Genomic DNA, 24,035 nt, shown 5'->3' on the forward strand with positions numbered 1-24,035 from the left:
ATTGCAGTACACGCAAATTGTTGGTTCAGGAAGACGTTTCGAGACTGCCAGAGTTTTGGTTTTGTTTATTTTTAGTCCATATTTTTTACTAGATGTTTGAACTGCATCTAGTAAAATTTGCAAACCACGTTGTGACGTTGCAAGCAAGACTGTGTCATCTGCATATCGAATGTTATTGTTATATATTATATATACTATTTAATGTATTTTAGATAAATTTTCATACAATTTTTGCTTAGCAGGGTTGCCAGGACAAATAGATTATGTAGTATTGAGCAATTAGGGTGTAGCAAGATGTCAAAAGTTTTGACACATGGAAGATGTTACTCTATTTTGGTCGAAACGTTGAAGCATGGAAGGCACAGTCCAGCGAGTTTCAGGTATTTTCATACTCTGTGTTCTTGGACTCAAGGCTGTTATGACTAATTTAATTATTATATCATTGCTATTAAACCAGAAAGGGGAATCTGGCACCAAGTTATATGAGTAATTTTATCAATTGTAACAAAGAACACTCAAAACTTTAAGTTTGTAAACGCTATTGTTATTTGTATATTTCATTATGTAGAAGTTTACCACGTCGCTTTGTTGCTTCGGATCAAACTCATACTCGGCAATCTTTAGAAAAGAAAGCGGCAACCCTGATATATGAACTTCTGACAAACAGAAATTCTGAAGTCACAGTCAGAGACATCCAGGAGGTACTTGATGGTTTGTGCAAAAGTTCAATTTTGATTTTATTGTTAAGCTTGATAAAGTTGGCTTGTCTTACAAACTTGCCATATTTCACTCAGTGAGCTGTTTCTGCACGTGCATAAAGGACATCACTTCCGTCGTTAAAAGTAAGCAATTTTAGTAAATATAATATTTCAGGGCAAGTTTGGAGGAAATTTGTTATGAGATTGTTTGATGAGCTCTCCACAAATGTTCTCGGGGATGTTCCACCTGCAAGCCACATTTGTCAATTGTTGAAGTATTTTCAAAATTAAAAGTTGGCCTGGGTCTGACTAGCAAACTACCGTATTTTACGGACCATAAGGCGCACTTTAAATTCTTTTTTTTCCTCATAAATTGATTGTGCGCCTTATGGTCCGATGCGCCTTATGTATGGATCAAGTGCGGTAGTGCTTTATTGCCTACACTCAAAACCAGTACCGATATACTGTTGTATATGGTCCGGTGCGCCTTATGGTCCGGTGCGCCTTATAGTCCGGTGCGCCTTATGTATGAACAAAAAACTAATCAAAGCAATTTATTGACAGTGCGCCTTATAGTCCGGTGCGCCTTATGGTCCGTAAAATACGGTATGTTGATTGATTGAATCTTCAGTTAATTGTGAGCTGCTATAACACATGTGGAAGGGATCTGGACATCCTGGTCTGGCCAACTAGACTTGAGGCAATTGATCATCCTTGACTTGTTGCAATGACATCTCTCATCTAATGCAAAGAAATTTATTCTCACACGAGTCAGTTCAATCATATACATAGTACTATAGCTAAATATCGATTTCGATCAGCTAGAAGCTAGATCATTTTCAGTTAAGCTTATTCAAATAGAATTAGATTCTTAGATTTAGAGATTCTATTTGAATAAGCTTAACTGAAGATGATCTAGCTTCTAGCTCAGTGGTTCTCAAACTTTTTCAGCTTGTGGCACATTAGAAAAAATATAAAATGCACGCGGCACACTTATAATACAAAAGAAGAAAAGTTGCTTTAAAAAAAATTATTTTTACGTGTCAATGCTATGGATGTGCTTGTTTGTATCAATATAAGCTTCGACTGAAACGAGGTTGCATTGTTGACAAACATATACCCGAATTTCGTCGTCAATTTCAAGCAGTCTCTCTCGTTTACAGCTTTTAATTTCAGTCAAAACAGAAAAGCCATGTTCACATAGCCATGAAGATGCAAATGGCAATATAATTTTGATTGCTTTTGCACGGATCATGAAATAGAATTTGGAAGCAGACAGCCAAAACGCATCCAAGTTTTTTTTGTGGAAACAGCGTTTGAAAAAATGGGTCGTTTCGTAAATCGATGAACTGTTCTTCTTCTGCAGAAAGATTGCTTGATTCATTGCTTCCAAATGGTGAGAAGTACTGTTAGCAATTTAAGCAATAGCTAACATAGCAGCCCAATAGTGACGTGGCAATTACCCTGCTGTATCGGCAATGCCATAATTGACTTCATCGTCACATGTGCTTATTTATCATTTATTGAAGGAGTTAAAGCGCTTTTAAGTCGCATGCTTGTCTGAATGGCTTATTTTAAATATTTATACAGTTCTTTTCCAAAATTTCAAAAAGATTCGCGGCACACTTGAGAATCTGTGGCGGCACACAGTTTGAGAATCACTGTTCTAGCTGATCAAAATCGATATTTAACTATACATAATTGAACTGACTCATGTGAGAATAAATTTCTTTGTATTACAAGACATGTAACGGAGTCGTTCATATCAAGCATTGTTGTGGGTTTGACACCTGTCAGAAGATACTTCATTTTCTTGATCATCTCTCATCTAAATTCTATTTTATTCATTGGGCATGTTTCGCCCTTTGCATTTACTTTTTGTTCACTAATGTTGAATTTCTATCATAAATTTTTTTACCTGACACTTGTTGTGACGCAAAAGTTATCCAATATTTAAACAAGAACAAACAAAAATTCTACAACTGGAAGCAAGATGAAGTCACAGTACAATTGTAATGCATTGTGATTGAACGAAGTTAAAGTTAGTGTTAAAATGATGTTTCTAACATATTTAGTTCAAACAGCGCTACCCAGTACTTCTACATCAGGTTCAAAGTAGTCTTCAGCACTTCAAATCAACATTGGTGTCTTATTGCGCGACACATTGTAGATTAATTGTGCTTCAAATTTAAAGCAACTTTGTAACTTTATCACAGTGTAATCCCCGCTTATTTAGCCCACCAGGATCTTGCTTAGCACCCATGTTATTCAATATTTATATTAGCGACATTCCCCAGACAAAGTCCACACAAAACAGCTATGCAGACGATTTGGCCCTACTATATACAAACAAAAATTGGACCAAGGTAGAGGATGTCCTCACCGAGGATATGGAGCTTATCTCACAATACCTAAAGGACTGGAGACTAAAACTCAGCACAGCTAAAACCACCATCACACCTTTCCACCTCAACAACAAAGAAGCTGGCCGCCAGTTACGAGTCCCCCTAGATGGAACCCTTATCCGACATGACCCCTGCCCTACATATCTGGGAGTGACCTTGGATCGGCAACTCACGTATAAAAAACACTGTGACTCAGTTCGTGCCAAAGCATCAGCAAGAAACAACCTTCTCAGATGTCTAACTTGGGGATCCAAAACCCCAACACTGCGCAGTGCGCACTAGTACCCTAGCGCTTGTGTACACTGTACAATGTTGCCGAATATGCTTCTCCAGTCTGGTGCCGCAGCACACACGCAGGAAAAGTAGATATCGCCCTTAACGACACCATGCACATAATCACTGGATGCCTGCATCCAACTCCTACAGACTTACTACCAGTGCTTTCAGGCATCGCTCCACCAAAACTACACAGAGAGAATTCTACCATACGGCTCGCATTAAAGTCAGATGTCAATGATCGCCATCTCCTTGGTCCTTGACGCACAACAGCTTACACGTCAACGCCTGCCTTCCAGGCGCCCTTTTTCTCGACAAATTGTGGTGCTTCATGAAGGTCACTTCGACCTGATGAAGTCATGGAGAGACCGCTGGGAAACCATCTCACGGCCCAACCAGTTCCAAGTCACACCAGACACTACGGTACCACCTGGCTCAGACCTGCCAAGAAAAGAATGGGTAACTCTGAATCGCCTCCGTACTGGTGTTGGTCGCTTCAAGCACAATATGTTTACCTGGGGATTGTGTGACTCACCAGCCTGTATTTGTGGTGACTGTCAAACAGCACAGCACATCATAAATCACTGTCCATTGTTTCGACCTGAAGAACATGTGAATCTCATAGACCCTGATATGACACTGCTCTGGTTGCAACAATTGGGAGATGTTACCTGAATTGCTGCCTCACAAGCAAGAAGAAGAAGAAGCCCACCTTGGGATTAGGCGATTTGGGGATTATCAAGTGGGGGAGGATTGTTTGCCACTGCTACATGTAATATGTCAGAATGGCCCGTTTCGGTGAGTCCGATCCCTACTTGGTGATTTTTTTAAGTCTTTTTTTTAAATTATTGGGTACCGTTAGCCTAATTATCATTGCCGTTTTAGGGTTAGGGTTTAGAGGTTAGGAACTCACCGAATCGGACTCGCCGAATAGTAGCAGACCCATAATATGTATATTTGACTATGGCCGACTGTATTGTGGCTAAAAGTTGCTAAATCTGTTAACAACAACTGTACACAACGATCGGTTTTGGGTTTTCTGTGCCATGTATTTTTCCGGCACACCAAACATTGCATTTTTTGCAAGTTTTGTACAACCCAACGATCACAGAACATTAAGAACCGAGTTGGCAGAGCAATAAAGTATAAAATGTGGAAAGCAAGACAAAAAATATTAAATTATGACGCTAGCTATTAAATAGGTTATTAAGCGGGGTTTTTAGCTTATTCAGCATTTTTTTATATTACAGGAATGAATAGGAGTACCGTACGGTAGCCTAATTTTTAAACCAACCAAACTGGGCTAACATTAACCGTGGACTTAATACGCGGAGACTACTATAGGGGAGATGCGGGAGAGTTGAGCCAATTTTTGCTTTTGAACCCATATTTCTGATTGCTGGTCCAAGTGTTTTGTGCTTAAATGTTGAAAATTGTTTTTTTTTTGCGAGTTGTGTCAGCAATGAACCGTGTTCTGGATAATCCAACAATCACAGAATATTAAGAACTGAGTTAACAGCGTAATAAAGTGTGAAATCGTTGAAGGCAAGACGAAAAATAATAAACTGTGACGCCTTTTTACACAATTTCAAGCAAATGTTATCTAAAATTAGGCTTATTAGACAGGGTTTTGGGCTTATCAAGCAGGTTTTTTGTTACAGGAATCTTCTTCGATTACAGGAATGAATACGGTAGGAGTAATTTCTGACGAGATTAAATTAGGCTTAATAAGTGGGTGGGCCTATTAATGACTTAATAAGCGGGGACTACTGTATTATACCTTATTGAAACTTTGTGATGGTGCAACAATTTATTTCGAAGATTATCATAATGTTGAAATTACTGCATTTTAGTGTTAATTTCTGGCACAGTTAGTTTGAAGCCAAATCTTAGCAAACTATCTCAAAAGGGAGTTTTTATTGGATAAAAAAATATTCTATGTGATGCCATAATGGTATTGTGGCAATGGCATCATCTTACTTTCAGTTACAGGTTCGCTTTTTGCTCCTTCCCAGCTTGTACCATTTCGTTTTAAATGTTGGTTAACTTTTGCGTCAAAGAAAGTGTCTAGTGAAACAAATTGTCATATAACTCTTGTAAACAAAAATAAATGCAAATAGTGCAGGCCCTAAGGGGAATCTTTAGGCTAAACGTGTTACACGTTGTTTTTTTGCATATTTTTGCAGTTGATCAACCCAACTTTGATTTTAGTGGGTGCCGCAACTTTTTGGGTCACGTGATCACCCCCAAATCGGGGATTTCCCCAGAAATCACGTTTCAGCTCTTTTTGCGTCATTTTTGTGCAATTGCATATTTGATTTTTGTATATTTTAACTTAAAAAGCACATACAAATAAGTGAGACAAAATAAACACAAAATAATTTGATTGGTGACGTCATTGTGACGTCATCACATATATTTTTTGCTTTTTTAACCTATTTTTGGTCGTTTGCTGTTGGTTTTAGTTGGAGTACCGGTTACTAAAACCATTTCACAATTCCTAAAAGTAGTTTCGTCATGATTGCATCTTTTATGACGTCATCATTACGTTATTAAAACTAGACAACTTCAAATTCAGGAACCAAAGGTAAGTTTATTCCGAAAAAAGCGATCAAATACTCTCATTATAAGTTTTGCAAAAGCTTAAAATTTTACAATTGCAAGCAATAACAATAATTCCAGTACAGTATGACGCAATAACGACGTCATCAAGGGAATAACCAGAAGAGCAGCTACCAGGGGTGAATTTCTCTTTTGGTCATGCCACTTTAAAATTTAAAATAATATGTAGGCCTAATTATGATCTACAAATTAAATTAATACACGACCCCAGATGATGCAATGTCAGAGTCTTAACACTGTTAATTCAAGATGAAAAAACTAGCGGTTTTCGATGTTAAATTCCTACCATACGTAATTTGATGTTAAAAAAATTCGTGTACGACAAGTTTTTTCAAGTTACAAGATAGAGTTTAGAAAGTCAAAAGAATTTCTTGAATGATCAGTGTGGATTGGAGATGAAACGTCAATGTGGATTGAAGATGAAACATCAGAGAGGATTGGATATTTTGTGGTCGAATTGCATGTTTCGTACTCGCATGAACAAAGACTTGTGCATTTTATGGATTTTTTCTTACAGGAACATCGAGACCACAAGTAGACTGACAAAACGGAACAAGCTGATTTGCATCATTATGTTTCCAACCCCAAGCTAAAGGAGAAGGTAGTTGCTGAACATTTACGAGGCTTGATTTCCGTATTTCAGCTTGATGTATCACTCTGCGTGTATGTTGCATCAGAGCTGCTGACGTTGGTGGCAGCTTTTCAATAGTGCAACCATTGGTAAACATCATATAACGGCATTCGTCTACATCCGTGATAGTAGGACCATTGCCATAAAGAGCTATGACATACTTTTGTATGTCATTTATAGAACTAGGTGAGCTTGAGAAATTCAGAGAGTTAAATAAGCCACACATTGCGGTAAGATTAAGCATCCAACAATCCCAAGCCTTTTTTTCCAAAGACGAAACAGTATCACAGATTGTGATAGCATAAAACAAAGGTAAAGAAGCGCAAATCATCGGAGATTGAGGTGAAGATGAAACAATGTCAAAACACGAAATTGTAATCATAGGCGCCAACTTTTCAAAAAACCTTGGGGGGCGAGAAAGATGATGACGTCATAACCATAACGCCATTTTCCTCAATTAAAATGGTCTTTGATTAAGCTTACTGTCTTGTTTATAATGGACACCTAGGTCGCAAACCGAATTTATTGGAACCGCTGCTTGAAACGATTAGATTTACGCATGCATCACCCCTAGTCGTAAAAATGTTGATATTGTAAGCTCATAATTGGAACAGTTGGAATACAAGCCGATTCATTTCCTTTTCGTGCGAGTGAATAACAACGATCAAGACAGCGAAGTTATCGAAATAAAACGCTAAAAATCATGATTTTAAACAGAGTGGAAACCCGCTATCAGTTTATATAGTCTTTTATCGAATACCCCACATGCTCGAGTATAGGTCGCGATGTTCGCAAGTGATTTTCACCTCAAAAAGACAGGTTCAACTTATACACGGGACAAGCTGTTGTCTCCAGCTCGGCAGTTTTCAAAATGAACGCATTTTTACTGCCGCAAAATTATTGCCGACGTAGATTACGAAGTTTGAAATGGTGTCGGCCGAATTAAAAGTTTTGAATACGTTTATTTGCAGTGATTCGAACTTAATTTTCAAATTTAATGATTTCTTGTCAATTCTAAAGTTTATGCACTTGTTGAGCAATATGCAAAGCTCACGAGACAAAACAACGGAGAGCTGTTTTTAAGAGATCGATTTTTTTGTTTTTGCGTGTAGGATATAATCGTTCTTATTACGTAACATTGCATGATCGTTGAAGTCGATGTCAAACCTTAGCGGCGCATAAAACAATGATGTCAGGTTAGCTAGGTGATAATAGCGGTAAGAGACGTCGTTGATGCAGACAATATCTGCGACCAAGACCATTAAACACCTTTTCTTTTATCGGTTTTCGAATTAATTCTCACACATTGCGAACAAAACAATGCGTTCTGTTGAATCATAATTGATCTCACAGAAAGAGGACCTCGTTGAAAATAGCGCGTCTAATTTAGCTGACTTTACTTCATGTTGCAGTGAATAGTTACGTGAGTATTCCAGCAGCATAAGTTACTCTACCATCTACTTTGAAATTTCCATACCGTATGAGAAAGCCATGCGATCAGCTGCTGTTTTGCGGGCAATAGCAACGTAGGCAATTTTCGTTTTCGGCATTCTTTAAGTGCGTTTAAATTATCTAAATCTTTTTCGCGAAGTGTTTTATCTTTGAAACACCACTTGTAATAACCATTTTTGTTGCCCCTAAACCATAAGTTTATGGGGGGCGCCGCCCCCCGGCCCCCCCGGAAGTCGGCGCGTATGATTGCAATAATTACCACATCAGTATCTACTGTTTTGACTATGGCATCGGATTTTCCATGTTTCACATGGAGAAGCATACGGGTGTCTGCCTCTTCGTGATCACATGGGAAAACCTCAGACATGTCCAATGTTTGATTGTTAAGAGCTGTATCTAACGATGTTACAACAATCGTAAACAAGTTTGGATCGACTGAAGTTATCACAGCTTGTTGAACCAGTTGATATAACGCAGTTTTGTTGCTGTCATTTCCCAAAAACTCAGACCAGTTGAGAGGAAGACGAGTATTACTTGTGACAGCCACGTAACATCCAGACCCTGTTTCTTGCAGAAGATAAGCCTCAAATAGCTACTGCTATCACAGAACATGCCAGCAGTGTGATGTCAGCTGATTATGAAGTAGTGAAAGAATCTGCCTCGAAAACCGATCACCACGTCCTTGATGGAGGGTTCTTGTTGCATCGAGTGCCATTGAAACTGGAGACAGTTATGGGTCTATTGCACAGTCGTATGCAGATTTTACCATTCGTCATTATCGCTTAGCAACGGTGGTCTTTGATGGATATGGTGGTCCGTCTATCAAAGACAATACCCATCAAAGACGCGACATGAACGTCCATCCGGTTGTTCACTTTACTGTAGACACCAAGTTCATTGGAAAGAAGGAGCAGTTCTTGCCTCGAGCTTCCAACAAGGAAGGATTAATTTCTGCTCAACTGAGGAATAGAAGCTGCAATGTGATGAACGCTCCAGGTGATGAACATGTTGACATCGTCAAGACGGCAGATGGACAGCCCTCATCGACATAGTACGACTTTAATTGGTGAAGACACGGATCTTTTAATATTGATATTACTACGCTATGCTGACACTGACCCAGACATTAAAGACCTCTACTTCCGCTCCGAAAAGGCTTACGCAACCAAGATACACGACATCAACAAACTCAAAGCAATCATCGGACCAGACATAATTATGCTTACAGCTCCTCTTCATTCATGCATTCACCGGTTGTGATTCAACGTCAAGGATATTTGGTATCGGGAAGAAGATGCTTTCAAGAAACTAGTGAAATGTCAACCAATAATCAAAGAATGTGCAAATTTCTTTATTCTCCCAAATCAGACAGACCACATCATTAAGGATCTTGGAAACAAAGCTATGACCGTTATGTTTGGCAACGATGGCAGTAGTAACCTAGAAACACAGCGATACAATACATTGGTCAAGAAAATTAAAACAGCCAAATCCTTTGTTCACCCTGAACGTTTGCCACCTACATCATCCTTTACCAAATTCCACTGCCTCAGAGTTTACTACCAGATTATGGTCAGGATGGGTAGGCTACTGACGATGGTATGGATGCTCTAGACTGGGGATGGAAAGTAGACAATAATCAGATGGTTCCAATCATGACGGACATGAAAGCTGCCCCGGACAACCTAGGCTACTGAAAATAATCACTGCAATTGCGAATCGTGTTCACCTCACTGTAGTTGCCGGAGATATGTGCTACCATACCATGCTGGATGTGGACCATGCCAAACTGGTTCATGTGTCCATACAGCAATCACATAATTACAGACGATGACATCGAGAGTGACAGCGATGAGCATTAGTAATACTTGATCCATTTGCTTTCTTTACGCTGATTATGTCAAGAGTCTACATGACCACATCGTATGAGCTCTTTATGCCTGCTCAGTTAACCCAAATATATATAGAAATCCCTGTGATAGAAATTTACCGGGTTTTTTAATAAACAATACATTGTTATTGTACATTTTTAATTGTTTTGGCAGCCATCTTGGATTGCCATATTGAATTTATAGTCTATCAGATAATTTAACAATTCTGAGAATGGTCTCATTGACTTCACAAGGTATAAAAACCTAGATATAGTCACCAAAACTACACGTTTTGGTCATATGATAGCCTAGTTATGGTCAATCTACTGTTTTGTTTAATGGTTTGGCGGCCATCTTGGTTTGCCATATTGAATTTATAGGCTATCAGATGATTTAACAATTCTGAGAATGGTTTCATTGACTTTACAGGGTATAAAAACCTAGATATAGACACCAAAACTACATGCTTTGGTCATAGGATGACCTAGTTATGGTCAATTTACTGTTATTTTAATGGTTTGGCGGCCATCTTGGATGGCCATATTGAATTTATAGGCTATCAGATAATTCAACAATTCTGACAATAGTCTCATTGACTTTACAGGGTATAAAAACCTAGATATAGACACCAAAACTACATGTTTTGGTCATATGATGACCGAGATATGGTCAATTTACTGTTTTGCTCAATGGTTTGGCGGCCATCTTGGAAGCTATCTTAAAAATAACCACTTTCCGGAAGTTGGATTCCTTAAGATTTTAAATATGTTAGTACTGACACTCAATACTAATCAAATCAGTTGAAAAACCATTGGTAACTTATTGTAACCAAAAAAGTAACACCAACAACAAACAAGCGACTACAATAAGAAAAAAACAAGCAAAAAATTAATACATGACGTCACAATGACGTCATTAATAACATAATTTTGTGTCATTTTTATCTCGTGCATTTTTTAGTGGCAGTCAGTCCAAATGTAAAAAAATAACGTATCTAATTGCATAAAAATGCCGTAAAAAGAGCTCAAAATTGACTTGGCGGAATCCCCGATTTGGGGGTGATCACGTGACTCAAAAAGTTGCGGCACCCACTAAAATTGAAGTTAGATTCATCAACTACAAAAAAATGCAAAAAAACAACGTGTAACACGTTTAGCCTAAAGATGCTCATTTTTGCCCCTAAGGGCCTGCACTAAAAGAAGATGTCTCGTCTGACAGGTTGGCCGCGGTCAGTTGTTTTGTGCCTGCTAGTTCGTGCCGAAGTGCCGTGTATCCCAACGGAAGGGCACGTGTTGTTTAGTAGCATATAAACTTGACATATTTTTATAACGTAATTTGCCACTCAGGGCAAATGTTTTTCGAAACTAAAATGGATTAAAAGAAAACGCCCATTTGCCATTATTATAACCGGCAGGTTATATTGCATAAAATTATCCTACCATACTCAGTTTGCTTTGACGATATTTTGTTAGTTTGCAACAGCTAGGTTACTCACTTGGATATGCTATATAAAGATTTTGCATTTAAAAAAAAAACAGTATGATAAAGCACTCTTGACGTCTCTTATATAATGTTTTACGTCGACGACGTAATTGTCTCAATTGATGTGAGACGAAACCCCACATGTTTCCAATAGAAAGATGCAGATGAAAGCTGTTAACTTTTGTGAATCGCTTCATCACTAGAAGTGGGGGCTCCAGTCAAACAATGTGGGAGTTTCTTCGAGGAGTAAGCCACAACTTCCACATGGGAACCATACGCGCCGACTTCCGGGGGGCGGCGCCCCCCGTAAATTTATGGTTGAGGGGCAACAAAAATGGATATTACAAGTGGTGTTTCAAAGATAAAACACTTCGCGAAATAGATTTAGATAATTTAAACGCACTTAAAGAACGCCGAAAGCAAAAAAACAGCCCACGTTGCTCTTGCCCGCTAAAAAAACGGCAGCTGATCGCATGGCTTTCTCATACGGTATGGAAATTTCAAAGTAGATGGTAGAGTAACTTATGCTGCTGGAATACTCACGTAACTATTCACTGCGATATTAAGTAAACCAGCTAAATTAGACGCGCTATTTTCAACGAGGTCTTCCCGCTAAGAGACAATTATGATTCAACAGAACGCATTGTTTTCTTCGCAATGTGTGAGAATTAAATCGAAAACCGATAAAAGAAAAGGTGTTTAATGGCTTTGGGCGCAGATATTGCCTGCATTAACGACGTCTCTTACCGCTATTATCACCTAGCTAACCTGACATCATTGTTTTATGCGGCCGCTAAGGTTTGACATCGACTTTAACGATCATAGAATGTTGCGTAATAAAAACGATTACAACCTACACGCAAAAATTAAAAAAAAATGATCTCTTAAAACAGCTCTTTCTGCTGTTTTGTCTCGTGAGCTTTGCATATTGCTCAACAAATGCATAAAGTTTAGAATTGACAAGAAATCATTAAATTTGAAAATTAAGTTTGAATCACTGCAAATAAACGTATTCAAAACTTTTACTTAGGCCGACAGCCCGACACGATTTCACACTCCGTAATCTACGTCGACAATGATTTTAAGTGCCTTCATTTTGAAAACTGCCGAGCTGGAGACAACAGCTTGTCCTGTGTTAGTTGAAACTGTCTTTTTGAGGTGAAAATCACTTGCGAACATCTCGACCTATACTCGAGTATATACGGTATTCGATAAAGGACTATAAAGACTTTCGACAAAAAACAGAAGAGAAAACACTTCGCCGTTGTTAACGCTTTGAAGGTAATTAGCAAAACGAAGTTAATAAAACTGATGGCGGGTTTCCACTCTGCTTGAAATCATGATTTTTTGCGTTTTATTTCGATAACTTCACTGTCTTGGTCGTTGTTATTCCCTCGCACGAAAAGGAAATGAATCGGCTTGTTTTCCAACTGCTCCAATTATGAGCTAACAATATCAAAATTATTACGACTAGGTACTACGCACTGCATGCGTAAAACTAATCGTTTCAAGCAGCGATTGTAATAAATTCGGTTTGCAACCTAGGTGTCAATATAAACAAAACACTAAGCTTAATCAAAGACTATTTTAATTGAGTAAAATTGCGTTATGGTTATGACGTCATCATCTTTCTCGCCCCCCCCCAAGGTTTTTTGAAAAGTCGGCGCCTATGATGGGAACCTTAACTTTTTAACCTACCTTTTGTCTGTTTATTGTGTTTTTTCACGTATTTTATTATTTGGAGTGTTTAATTGCGCATTTACCATATTTTATTTATTGCTTAATAAAAATCTTCATTGTTACACCTCGTGCACCTGTTCAAACAAAAGAGCTTGCTAAGTGGGTTCTTGGCCGTACTTGCATAGTCAGACACTGATATGTTACAAAGTGAAATTCACAACATTCACAAATTCACGGAGAGAACTGTCGTGTAATTAAGTATTTTTGATAAATGATTTATGACTCAATTTGACCTGATGAGTTTGACACACCGAATAAGGACCGGGCGCCGCACCAATATATCCTGACACACAGTGCGCGAACTTATTTGACAGGCACCTGACTGACATGGACCCTTCGTCAGTGGGACAGGGTGATCATCTAGTGCAGCTTTCTTCAGTTTGTTTCTTTTGCAGGGCATCGAGAATTCCGGGATACTTTGGACTGATTCGAGGTTGGAGAGCTTTCGTAGAAAGATACGGGAATGGGAAGCCAAAAAAAACACCCCCAATATCAACCTCGACGGATTTGTAAGGTTCCCATTGGTTGGTAGTGTGCAGTGAGGTGTGAAGATGCCAAAGTGCATCCAAGTGTGTTTATTTTGGTTCAGAAATATTTGAATGTTTGCTGCAAATCAACAACGCTTTGCAAATTTATAAAATGCTTGTATTGTATTCTAAATGTATAGATATGGTCATCTAGTGGTTTCCAGAAATAGTAGAATTCGCTCAAAAACTTGCGTGACTCATCATGCTAAGCGCAACAAAAACGATTCCTTGTGAGTACATCCTGAGATTCGACGAGTGATGGTCGTACGGTAAATCAGATTCTTCTGTATGAGTCCCTCTTTGGTGCCTCTCGTATGCAAAAGATGACCATTGACCACCTTGTCACTCGGGGCCGGGTTGTGGGCATGGAGTTGGGTTGTGGGCAAGGGCATGGGGTCGGGTTGTGGGCATGGGGCCGGGTTGTGGTACTATGTTGAAACTTGTTATAAATGCAAAGGTTGTAGACTTCAAGGATGTTGCCAGTACACATGCAACTAGTTGATGTGTGTTTGATGTTTGCTGATGCTAAAACATCAAGAACACGGAGGCGTCAAAGCATTACTTTCAGGATGTTTTCCTTAATTTATCATAATCCATCTTTTGAGCTTCGGTCAACTTGATGGTGTGTGCTTTCAAATTATTGAACTGTCAAAACAATTCTTAGCAATTTTCTATAATGATCTTTTTTGAATTTAGAAAACTTGTTTGAAACTTGGTCATAAAATTGCATACCGATGTTGCTTTGTGACGAAATACACATTCCCAGCTTTTGTCTCGTTATAATTCATGTTCCCACATAGATCTGTCGATATTTGGTGATTGCCAATATCTCTGCAAATTTATGTTAAACTCGTCGCGATCTTACTTGTTGATTGTGTTTTTTTTGGATGTCAGGATGGTGGATGGGGATCAGCTCCTCCGATTGCTATGCAAGATCTTTTCAAAATCCTGCGCTATCCCAAACTTCCAACTCTTTGCGGAGGCGATTGGAAATATTTACCAAAAAGTAAAACACAATTATGATGGTCAGGTGAGTGCGTCATATGATGATGGTGACGTTTTGTGTGATGACGTGACGTCCAGGCAACCCCCAAGTAACTCCCTGTTTGTATCATACAGGTTGCGGACTACATCCCCCAGCTCGCCAAGGCCGACCCCACTTTATGGGGGATTTCTCTTTGTACCGCGGACGGACAACGGTAGGTGATGTACCATTGTACCAATACATAGTAGCCGTGTATACCGATGCTTATGTATGGTAGGCGATGTACCAACATATAATTGCAGTGTATATACCGATGCTTATGTATGTCTACATCAGATTGTCCTTTGGCGACGCCGGTCACTCCTTCTGTCTGCAGTCATGCGTGAAGCCTTTCGCCTACGCAATAGCAGTGACCGACTACCGGTCGGCGGCCGTGCACCAATACATGGGAGAGGAACCGAGCGGACTTTACTTCAACGCTCTTCATCTCAACGAGGAAGGTAAGTGACATCGATTGGTGATCATGAAGTCGTGAGGTGAGCGTCTCTGTGCGGAAGTGCGCCGGTTCAACACCTAACCAGAGCACTTAGATCTTAGTGTTATCCAATTAACCAGGGACCAGTTATTTCATCGGATGTGAGTAGATGGAACATCCAAAGATGATTAGGTTTGCAGTCTGCCCCCACCGCACCACACTTACGTAGCAGAGGCTCTCATGTGTTAAAATGACTGATTCCCGTTCCAGGCGATTTATTGTCATTTTGCTCTCATCGTTCTTGTGTCATTGAAGTGTCAATCAAACCAGCATGCAGCAGAAAGCGTTGATTTTCATTAATTCTCGATAATTTCCGAACGCTCCGATAATGACGTAAGAATGCACTTCTGCGTCATAACCGGTCGTTCATTTCAATGACGTGTTCAGACAAACCCCACAATCCTCTCATCAACTCCGGAGCTATTGTGACGTGCGCTCTCATAAAACCTCAATTGTCTCTTGCCGACCGCTTCAATTATGTAAGTATTGACCAATCATAACTCACAGCAATTATCCCGCCCACTTTTCTTGCATGCATCCACCAATGGCAGTGTGACCTTGATCAAGTTCAACAGAGCGTTGTCGCTGAGGTGAACACCGAACGCTTTTACATCAGTAAATCTAAAAGTGGCAGGGGTGCTGCGTTAACGATCCGTGGTAAACCGTTAAAATGGTATTTTGTGTGATAACTGGAGCTTGTAACCGACCAGGCACAACTGCTGATCACGTGCATGATGCAGAAATCCCATGCGAGGCGCGAGAAAGTTTGAGATCTATTGATTTGCATGGAGGTGTTAAGCAGCCGAATGTTTTGGACATCTGTAGATTTGAATTAACAATCTCTACTTGTATTTAAATTTCCAGACGACTGCTTCGAGAAAGCTGGAAGTCTGACGTGATTCATCTGTTCTCTGAAATCCGGTTCAGCGTTTTCAAATGAAATAATTTAAGTTTGTGTTTCTGCAAAAACTTCAAATTTGCAATTCCATTTCATTGTCGCTCGCATCTGGGCAGTTGTCGCGTTCGTTTTTACATTTAACAACAATTGGTACGCAGGTACAGAAAACAATCAAGCGTCTGTGTGGGGAGGAGTACGTCGGATTCGACAACACTGTCTTCCTCTCGGAGAAGGAAGCTTCCTTCCGCAACTACGCCATCAGCTATTATCTCATGGAGAAGAACGTAAGTTAGACCAGTAGGTGGTTCTCTGGGTTGTGTAATTGCTAAATGATCCACTTTGAAGCAAGATCGTAGTTTTGTGTCGAAACAAAATATTTTGTTGTGAACAGCTTCATTGATTGAATCTTTATCCTCGGACCGGAAAAGCTTCTTTGAGAGCTTAATCCTGGTAGTTTCGCATACTTGTAGAAGTAGAAGTTTTAAAACACTGACGCAGGACCGGTCACCGAGTTTGACAGAGTGAAGTTTCCGGTTGTTGAAGTGTTGTTGCCGGGGAATTATTCCATTGATTAAGATCAGCTGAATGGAGAGCAGTCATTGAAATGCCTTGTTCAAGCGCGCACCCCGAGAGTCGAACCAGCGCCGTTTGATCTTGAAGATTTTTCGTCCACGAAGTCACACGCTAACCAACTGAACTATCGGGGCGGACAAGCTTGATGACTGCGTGTTAAAAACACTTCTACAACGTTCGGAAGGACGTCGGTTTGACACCGCTCCAGAGCACGTGACTGTGCAAGAGACTAGAGGAAATGCCTAAATAATATTGTGCAGTTGACTCGATGTACCTTTGCTGTTTCCAGTGCATCCTACTGTGTGTTGTCGCAAACCGGACAAGATAATGCAGGGCTATTCCCATGCATCTTAATAGCTGCAAGCTACGGCCTGAGAGATGTCAAAATTAAAGTTCAAAAGTTAAATAGGCAAAGGTTCTTTCAGTCTATGATCGTGCATTGACCATACCAGTGGTATCCTCTGTTATGACTCACATTGGTCCAACATACGTTTGTGGATAAGGTGCAACTTTTTGTTGCTATTCAACCTTTCATCTCGTTACAGTGTTTCCCTCCCAACGCTAGTCTCGAAATGACGATGGATTTATATCTTCAAGTCTGCGCGATTACTGTCACGTGCGAGAGTGGCGCGATCGCGGTGGCCACCCTTGCGAACGGAGGCGTCAACCCTTTTCTTGAACCAACCGGTCGGCTGCTGCGCCCCGCAGCTGTACGCAACACGCTGTCCCTGATGCATTCCTGTGGGATGTACGATTATTCTGGGAAATTTGCCTTTCATGTAAGTAGATGGTTACGTGAAGTGGATGTGCTTCAGACTGAAAGGCCTCTCCCCAATCTTCATCTTGTCATCAAACTTGTACACGTAGGCTACAGGTTTGAACGCCACCGCTCGGTTGGGAACCTGCCGCGTATTTCTAATCTGCACGTCCCTTCAGCAGAGGAAGTGTTTGGACCAGTGGACACTTTAACATATGATGATGACTAACAAGCTTGCCAAGATGTCGCTTGAAGCGATCTAGTTGGATTGCCACTAGTGATCGTGCCATGGTTGATTGCAACATTGTCTGCCCGATGACAAGCTGAAAAGTTAATTGATATTTATCATTCAGATTTTTTTTAAAGTTATTTGCAGCATCTGAGCTTTTTATGTAATTTCACATCAACGTTCAACGTCGTTTTATCAAACTATAGTTTTTTGAACGTAAAAGGTAAAAACAAGAAGTAGTTTTATAGTTTCCGCCTCGCCGTTTCTGCTGTTGCTCATAGAATTCGACTCGCAATTTGTTTCGATTGCAAGTTCTGGGATTTTTATTTTTGTAGATCTGCAAATGGAAGAGTTCTCAGTTATTATAGTTTTGGATTAATATTTAGTTAAGCTGGTTGTAAAAAGTGTATGATGTTATCACAATAGTTGTGGGACATGAATAGAACTCAACACTTCCTATGTAAGAAAGATATGAAACAGAACAAAACTTTATATCCATCTGAAATACCACGCGATCTTCTGATTGAAGCGCTGGCACTCCGCTAAGTTGGTTTTGTTTAGGTGGGCCTTCCAGCCAAGTCGGGGGTGGCGGGAGGATTGATGGTTGTCATCCCTAACGTGATGGGGATCATGTGTCTGAGTCCGCTCCTGGATGACAAAGGTGAGTTAACGCAAGAGGGGGATTCTTTCGTTGATATCAAGTGTTTGAAGCGAGGAGGGAGTTTACTTGATGATGCGGTCACTATCATCGATGGTTACTCAAGTAATGTTACTTTATCATCGGGTTCATTGTAGCCTGGTAATCAAAGATGTTCATAACAGATCTCTGTTAAGGCCAACTTGTGACTTATTCTGTCATGGCCATCCCACACAGTCTTCATGCCAAGCAAACTTTTGTTTGAGTCTTACAGCTTTGCTCGTTCGTTATACATTCAGTAATATTTCTATTCTAATGCATTTGTGAGTGCCGTACAACGCACATCTACCGCAGGGTTTTAAATTAATGTACTCTTGCTTTTTGTATGTAATAGTTTGACTTGGTTGTACAGTAGAATTCGCCTATAACGGCTTCGTTTATAACGTCACATTTTGCTCGGTCCCGGCAGAATTCCTATCTTTTACGTACATTGTAGTTCGGCTACAACAGCATCGCCTATAACGTCAATTCGCATGTAACAGCACCCTTTATTGGTCCCCAGACGTCTTTTGTTCGTTTATAATGTCACTTTAAGCCATCACCTTCACCACGAACGGTCAGTCTTTTAATCCAGTTAGCGTCGCTGCTTGCAAAATGTTTTCCCTTTATTTTGCTACGTCGTTCGCAGCAGGGACTTTAATTAAATGAATTAACTTTTTTCCCGCGTGAAAAACTATCACGTGTAAAAAGCAGCTCTACAGCTGACCTTTAAACAACTCAAAGCAACAGTTGTACGTGCAGTACTGTATAAACTAATTAACTGAATTAACTTTTTTTTCCCGCGTGAAAAAATCCGAAGTTACGACGATAGCGAGCAAATCCTACATTATTTAGCAAAAGCTGAACGCTATGTGGTAGAGAAATCCGTGTCAAAACCGAAACAGCTGAAGATCAATGCCTTTTTGGCTAATAAACAGTGAACTTCTCTACTACTGTATGTAACGAGCTGTATTGCGCAAATTTCCTGTACCTTTCGCTGTAGGTTATTTTTTTTAAAACAATTTTTTTGTTTATTGTATGTTCTGCGTGACTTTTGTCAGTTTGGTGGTACACAGTAAACCTGACTGGATTATGCACCCCTTTCTTTAATCAAAAGACAGTTTTGGAATAGTTTGCGGTAGTTCGTCTATAACGTCAATTCGGTTATAACGTCAGTTTTTGCAAATCCCCTAGGGGTGCCGTTATAGGCGAATTCTACTGTATTTCTTTCCTGTCGTGGTTAAATAACAAATTTAGTGAGTGATGAGAGTTTAATAGAGGATGATGTTGAATGACATTTTTTACAGTTGGTGGAGTGAGTGATGAGGATGATGTTGAATAACATTGCGGTTGGTGGAGTAAGTGATGAGGATGATGTTGAGTCAACTTGAGTGACATTGCGGTTGATGGAGTAAGTGATGAGGATGATGTTGAATAACATTGCGGTTGCCGGAGTGAGTGATGGGGATGATGTTGAGTGACATTGCGGTTGATGGAGTGAGTGATGAAGATGATGTTGAATGACATTGTGGTTGGTGGAGTGAGTGATGAGGATGATGTTGAATGACATTGCGGTTAGTGGAGTGAGTGATGGGGATGATGTTGAATAACATTGCGGTTGGTGGAGTGAGTGATGAGGATGATGTTGAATGACATTGCGGTTGGTGGAGTGAGTGATGGGGATGATGTTGAGTGACATTGTGGTTGGAGGAGTGAGTGATGAGGATGATGTTGAATGACATTGTGGTTGGAGGAGTGAGTGATGAGGATGATGTTGAGTGACATTGCAGTTGATGGAGTGAGTGATGAGGATGATGTTGAGTGACATTGCAGTTGATGGAGTGAGGGATGAGGATGATGTTGAATGACATTGCGGTTGGTGGAGTGAGTGATGGGGATGATGTTGAGTGACATCGCGGTTGGTGGAGTGAGTGATGAGTATGATGTTGAGTGACATTGCGGTTGGTGGAGTGAGTGATGAGGATGATGTTGAGTGACATTGCTGTTGGTGGATTGAGTGATGAGGATGATGTTGAGTGACATCGCGGCTGGTGGAGTAAGTGATGAGGATGATGTTGAGTGATATCGCGGTAGGTGGTGTGAGTGATGAGGATGATGTTTAATGACATTCCGGTTGGTGGAGTGAGTGATGATGTTGAGTGATATCGCGGTTGATGGAGTTAGTGATGATGTTAAGTGACTTTGCAGCTGGTGCAGTGAGTGAAGTTTTCTTTTATTTAGTAGGCTATGTGATTTATTGGCATTCATATAATTGGAAAAACCAAACTTTTATTTGTCCACACTTCGCTGGGCCACCCTATGTGCGGTAGGCTATACTATCGAGGTACAAACAATCTGCCACTATTTGTTTAACTCATGGTTGCCAATTTATATTTTTTCCAAATGCGGTGGTCAACATCCAGGAATATTGACTTTGAGAATCGGAATATTTAGAGCGCTGTAATCTGATGACGTAACGAATGCTTGAAGCATTAGGGGCTCTCCACAAAAGACGTCATTATAAAATTGACAAAAAATGACCCACCTCCCTAATTGCGGACGTCTTTTATGGACAGCCCCCAACATCCTGCAAATGTCATCAATAACACATCTATGCCTTGTCGGGTGGAAGGTCAGTTGTGCACCCGCTTTGTGTGTCGAATGAAGGTCAGTTGTGCACCCGCTTTGTGTGTCGAAACGACCTCGTTTTGTTGTAACTTGAATCGAATCCTTGTTTTTGAGCAGGCAACACTGTCCGTGGCGTTGCGTTCTGTCACGAGCTCGTGAAGAACTTCAATTTCCACGTCTACGACGACCTCCACCATTCGATCAAGAAATACAATCCGCGGTTGCTTAAGAGGGAACTAACGGTGAGCTCATTGCGCTGATATGTTTGTCTGGCTCACCAGTGAACTGAGGAATCAGATATATAGAGACTAGAGTTGAACATGAAGTTCAGTCGGAGTTTGGTTTATCAACTTCGCGTTTTGGTAAAGTATTTAAGTTTGCGCTACGAAACACATTTAGGTGCTACTGAAGTTGAAACCTACAGTACACTGAAACCTGCATTGCGCTATTTAGCATCAGGCCTGTGTATATTTACCGCATGGTCAATGATCATGGTTACTTGTTAATTCAACTACCCTTGCTTTACATCTAGCCCACTGCAAAGGCTTTAAGAATAACAGCTTTTTTAAACTGTCTTTCCAAACAAGTACCGGCATTCTTAAAATATATTCTACATCACATTTACTGTCTTCTGTAGCTGCACTACTAAAATTTGTGGAGTTTAAAAAAGAACCGCATGTTTAACGCGTTGCAAACTACCGCCTTTCTAATGCCGTGAGAATAAAGGCAATCGTTGTGAGCTTTCGTATTCCCTTCTTTAGATGCCCCTGAATTCGGAGTCTAAAATGATTAAATTTTTCGCAGGGTAAAAAATCACACTCCGCTCATACTGCAGGCCCTTAAAGGAATCTTTAGGCTAAACGTATTACACGTTGTTTTTTTGCAGTTGGTCAGTGGTTGCCGCAACTTTTTGGGTAACGTGATCACCCCCAAATCGGGGTTTTCCCCAGAAATCACGTTTCAGCTCTTCAATTATCAATCATGTCTGATTATTTTTCTCTTATCAATACTTTTCTGCAGTTTCATAAATCACGTCCCATTCGCGATGTTTACAAAAGTTACTTTCAGCCACGAGCGGACGTTAGGGAACGTTCAAATATTACGTAACGCCTTCGAGGGGGAGGGGGGGTTTATGCAAAGCGTTACGTTAGCGTCACATCGGGGGGGAGGGGGTTCAAGCAAAACATTAAGTAACGCTTTCGAATACGTAATGGTAGTTTTTTGTGCTGAATTCGCAGTGAAAAAGCGTTACATTGGGGAGGGGGGATTGAAAAAAGCGTTACGTTGGCGTTACATGAGGGAGGGGGGGGTCAAAAATTCGGAAAAAAAGCGTTACGTAATATTTGAACATTCCCTTAGGAAATCAAAGTTGAATATTATTGTGGAGCGGTTCTCACTTTTATTGAAACTTTCAGGACTTGGAAACGGAGTTGAGGAAGATCTACCGGATGTTGTACGTCCATGAAGACACTGCTGTATGAGTATCATGAAGCGAACGATCCAAAGTAGCAAGGAGACAGCGCCATTTGTTGGGAGTTTTATTCAAAATAATATATGGAGTTTTGTTTGCTACGTCACAATGAGAGATTTCAATAAAGCTGCTGTATAACATCTCATGGAAACTTAGCATGAAAGCGAAATTAGGTCGCGCGGGCTCCAGAGAGTCAACATCGATTAGAACAAACTTAGAAATCTAATCAACAAAACAAAATTCAACAAATAATAAACAACTCCTAAACTTTTCTCGTTGTATCAGAGACGTGACGTTTTCGTGAGCTCGTTCAAATATCGGGTGACGTCATCGCTCAACGCCTGCATCACGTCACAGAAGCCGACGTCATCACAGCATTGTTCGTCAAAGAAGGTCACGTTTGCCTCTTCCATGCAGGTGGCCCTGCAATGAACAAGGAGGAGTGTTCCTTCTGACTTATAGATTATGACAAAAGATAAAACACAACTCACGATCTGTTGACGTCATCCATGACGTTGTCGAATCGCTTCTGGTGCTCTTTGAGCTTACTCAAGGAATCCTGCTCCAATCTTTCCACGTTCCGCATCAGCTGGTTGTGCTGCTCGGAGAGCGTTACCATGCGGTCGATTTGAGCTTCAAACTTTAAATTCCTAAACAAGAGATCAAATTTACATCATTTCGTTCTAGATGGTCACGCCTGATCGGTTGCAAACCTTTTGCTAGTGAAATCTTCCCACGCTTCTTGCACTTCCGCCATGTTCCGCATGATCAAGCAGCATGCACGCTTCATTGGCTCAGAAACATCAGATCCACCTTTTCCTTCGTTCCTTCCGTCGTACTGCCGCTTGGACTTGTTCCTGAAAAACGACACCAGGAAACACTTTTTACATACGGTAATAATGACGGGTAGCCACTTTAACAAGTCGAAATTCTGCCACTAAAGTTGACTAGAATGAAACCGCCAACCAATCATAAGCTACGGTTTAAGTGACGTAAAAATGGCGAAAAGATGATATAAAGCAAATTAAGTGATGGTTTTTTTTGTCAGCTGGTTGGCTTAGGGGTTAGGGCTAGAAAGTAGTCATTTCATTGACGCGGGTTCGATTCCCACCACTGCTATTGCTCTTTTTCTTCTGTAATTACCAAATAAAGTTCAAAACCAGCATTAACTCTCTGGATGAGTGCTAGAAGGGTCACAATTAGACGGTAGCCTCTTATAACATGTTCTGATTGGTTGGCGGTTGCATTGTAGTCATTCGCAGTGGCAGAATTTCGACTTGTTAAAGTGGCTACCATAATGACGGCGTCCAACCACCAGACTTTCTAATTGATAAACAGTGCGCGAGCTTTGAAATCTTCTACATTGAAGTTTCGACCTCCCTTGAGATGCTGTCACAGTTTCGTCAACCACATAATAATAATAATAATCATGCTTTTATTTGCGCCCATTGCGATAACATACAGTACACTGCGATCACAGATGCGATACAACAGACGACAGGAAGCAGCGAAGTGACATATAGTCTTCGAGTCAGCTGCTCCCCTTATTTTGGTTTGCCTTTAAGTGTCTTTCGCCGAG

General features: G+C 40.4%; 2 protein-coding genes across 8 annotated transcripts in view; one reads left to right on the plus strand and one right to left on the minus strand.

The window, feature by feature from the left end:
• Positions 1-245: 245 nt before the first annotated feature.
• On the plus strand, positions 246-22,590 carry LOC145767523 (glutaminase kidney isoform, mitochondrial-like). Of its 3 annotated transcripts, none has more exons than XM_082579365.1 (12): positions 246-380; positions 569-701; positions 13,573-13,691; positions 14,599-14,734; positions 14,824-14,903; positions 15,026-15,189; positions 15,612-15,703; positions 16,281-16,406; positions 17,241-17,474; positions 18,243-18,342; positions 21,103-21,227; positions 22,401-22,590. In XM_082579365.1, the coding sequence occupies exons 1-12, from the start codon at positions 295-297 to the stop codon at positions 22,464-22,466; spliced, it is 1,461 nt and encodes a 486-aa protein (XP_082435491.1). In that variant the 5' UTR covers positions 246-294; the 3' UTR covers positions 22,467-22,590. The 3 variants fall into 3 exon arrangements, with proteins under 3 accessions (XP_082435491.1, XP_082435492.1, XP_082435493.1); XM_082579366.1 differs by having other exon boundaries at positions 248-380; positions 625-701; XM_082579367.1 differs by lacking the exon at positions 246-380 and having other exon boundaries at positions 684-701; positions 13,573-13,686.
• Positions 22,508-24,035, minus strand: part of LOC145767522 (uncharacterized) — a 62,602-nt gene continuing 61,074 nt past the window's right edge. For all 5 annotated transcript variants that reach the window (XM_082579364.1, XM_082579363.1, XM_082579361.1 and 2 more), the window contains exons 35-37: positions 23,170-23,313; positions 22,948-23,106; positions 22,508-22,879 (exon numbers count right to left, since the gene is read on the minus strand). In XM_082579364.1, coding sequence (XP_082435490.1) covers positions 22,738-22,879; positions 22,948-23,106; positions 23,170-23,313 — 445 coding nt within the window. In that variant the 3' untranslated portion in view covers positions 22,508-22,737. The remainder of the gene's footprint in view (positions 22,880-22,947; positions 23,107-23,169; positions 23,314-24,035) is intronic.

Source organism: Aplidium turbinatum, chromosome 3 (assembly GCF_918807975.1).
Source record: "Aplidium turbinatum chromosome 3, kaAplTurb1.1, whole genome shotgun sequence".
Taxonomy (NCBI): Eukaryota; Metazoa; Chordata; class Ascidiacea; order Aplousobranchia; family Polyclinidae; genus Aplidium; species Aplidium turbinatum.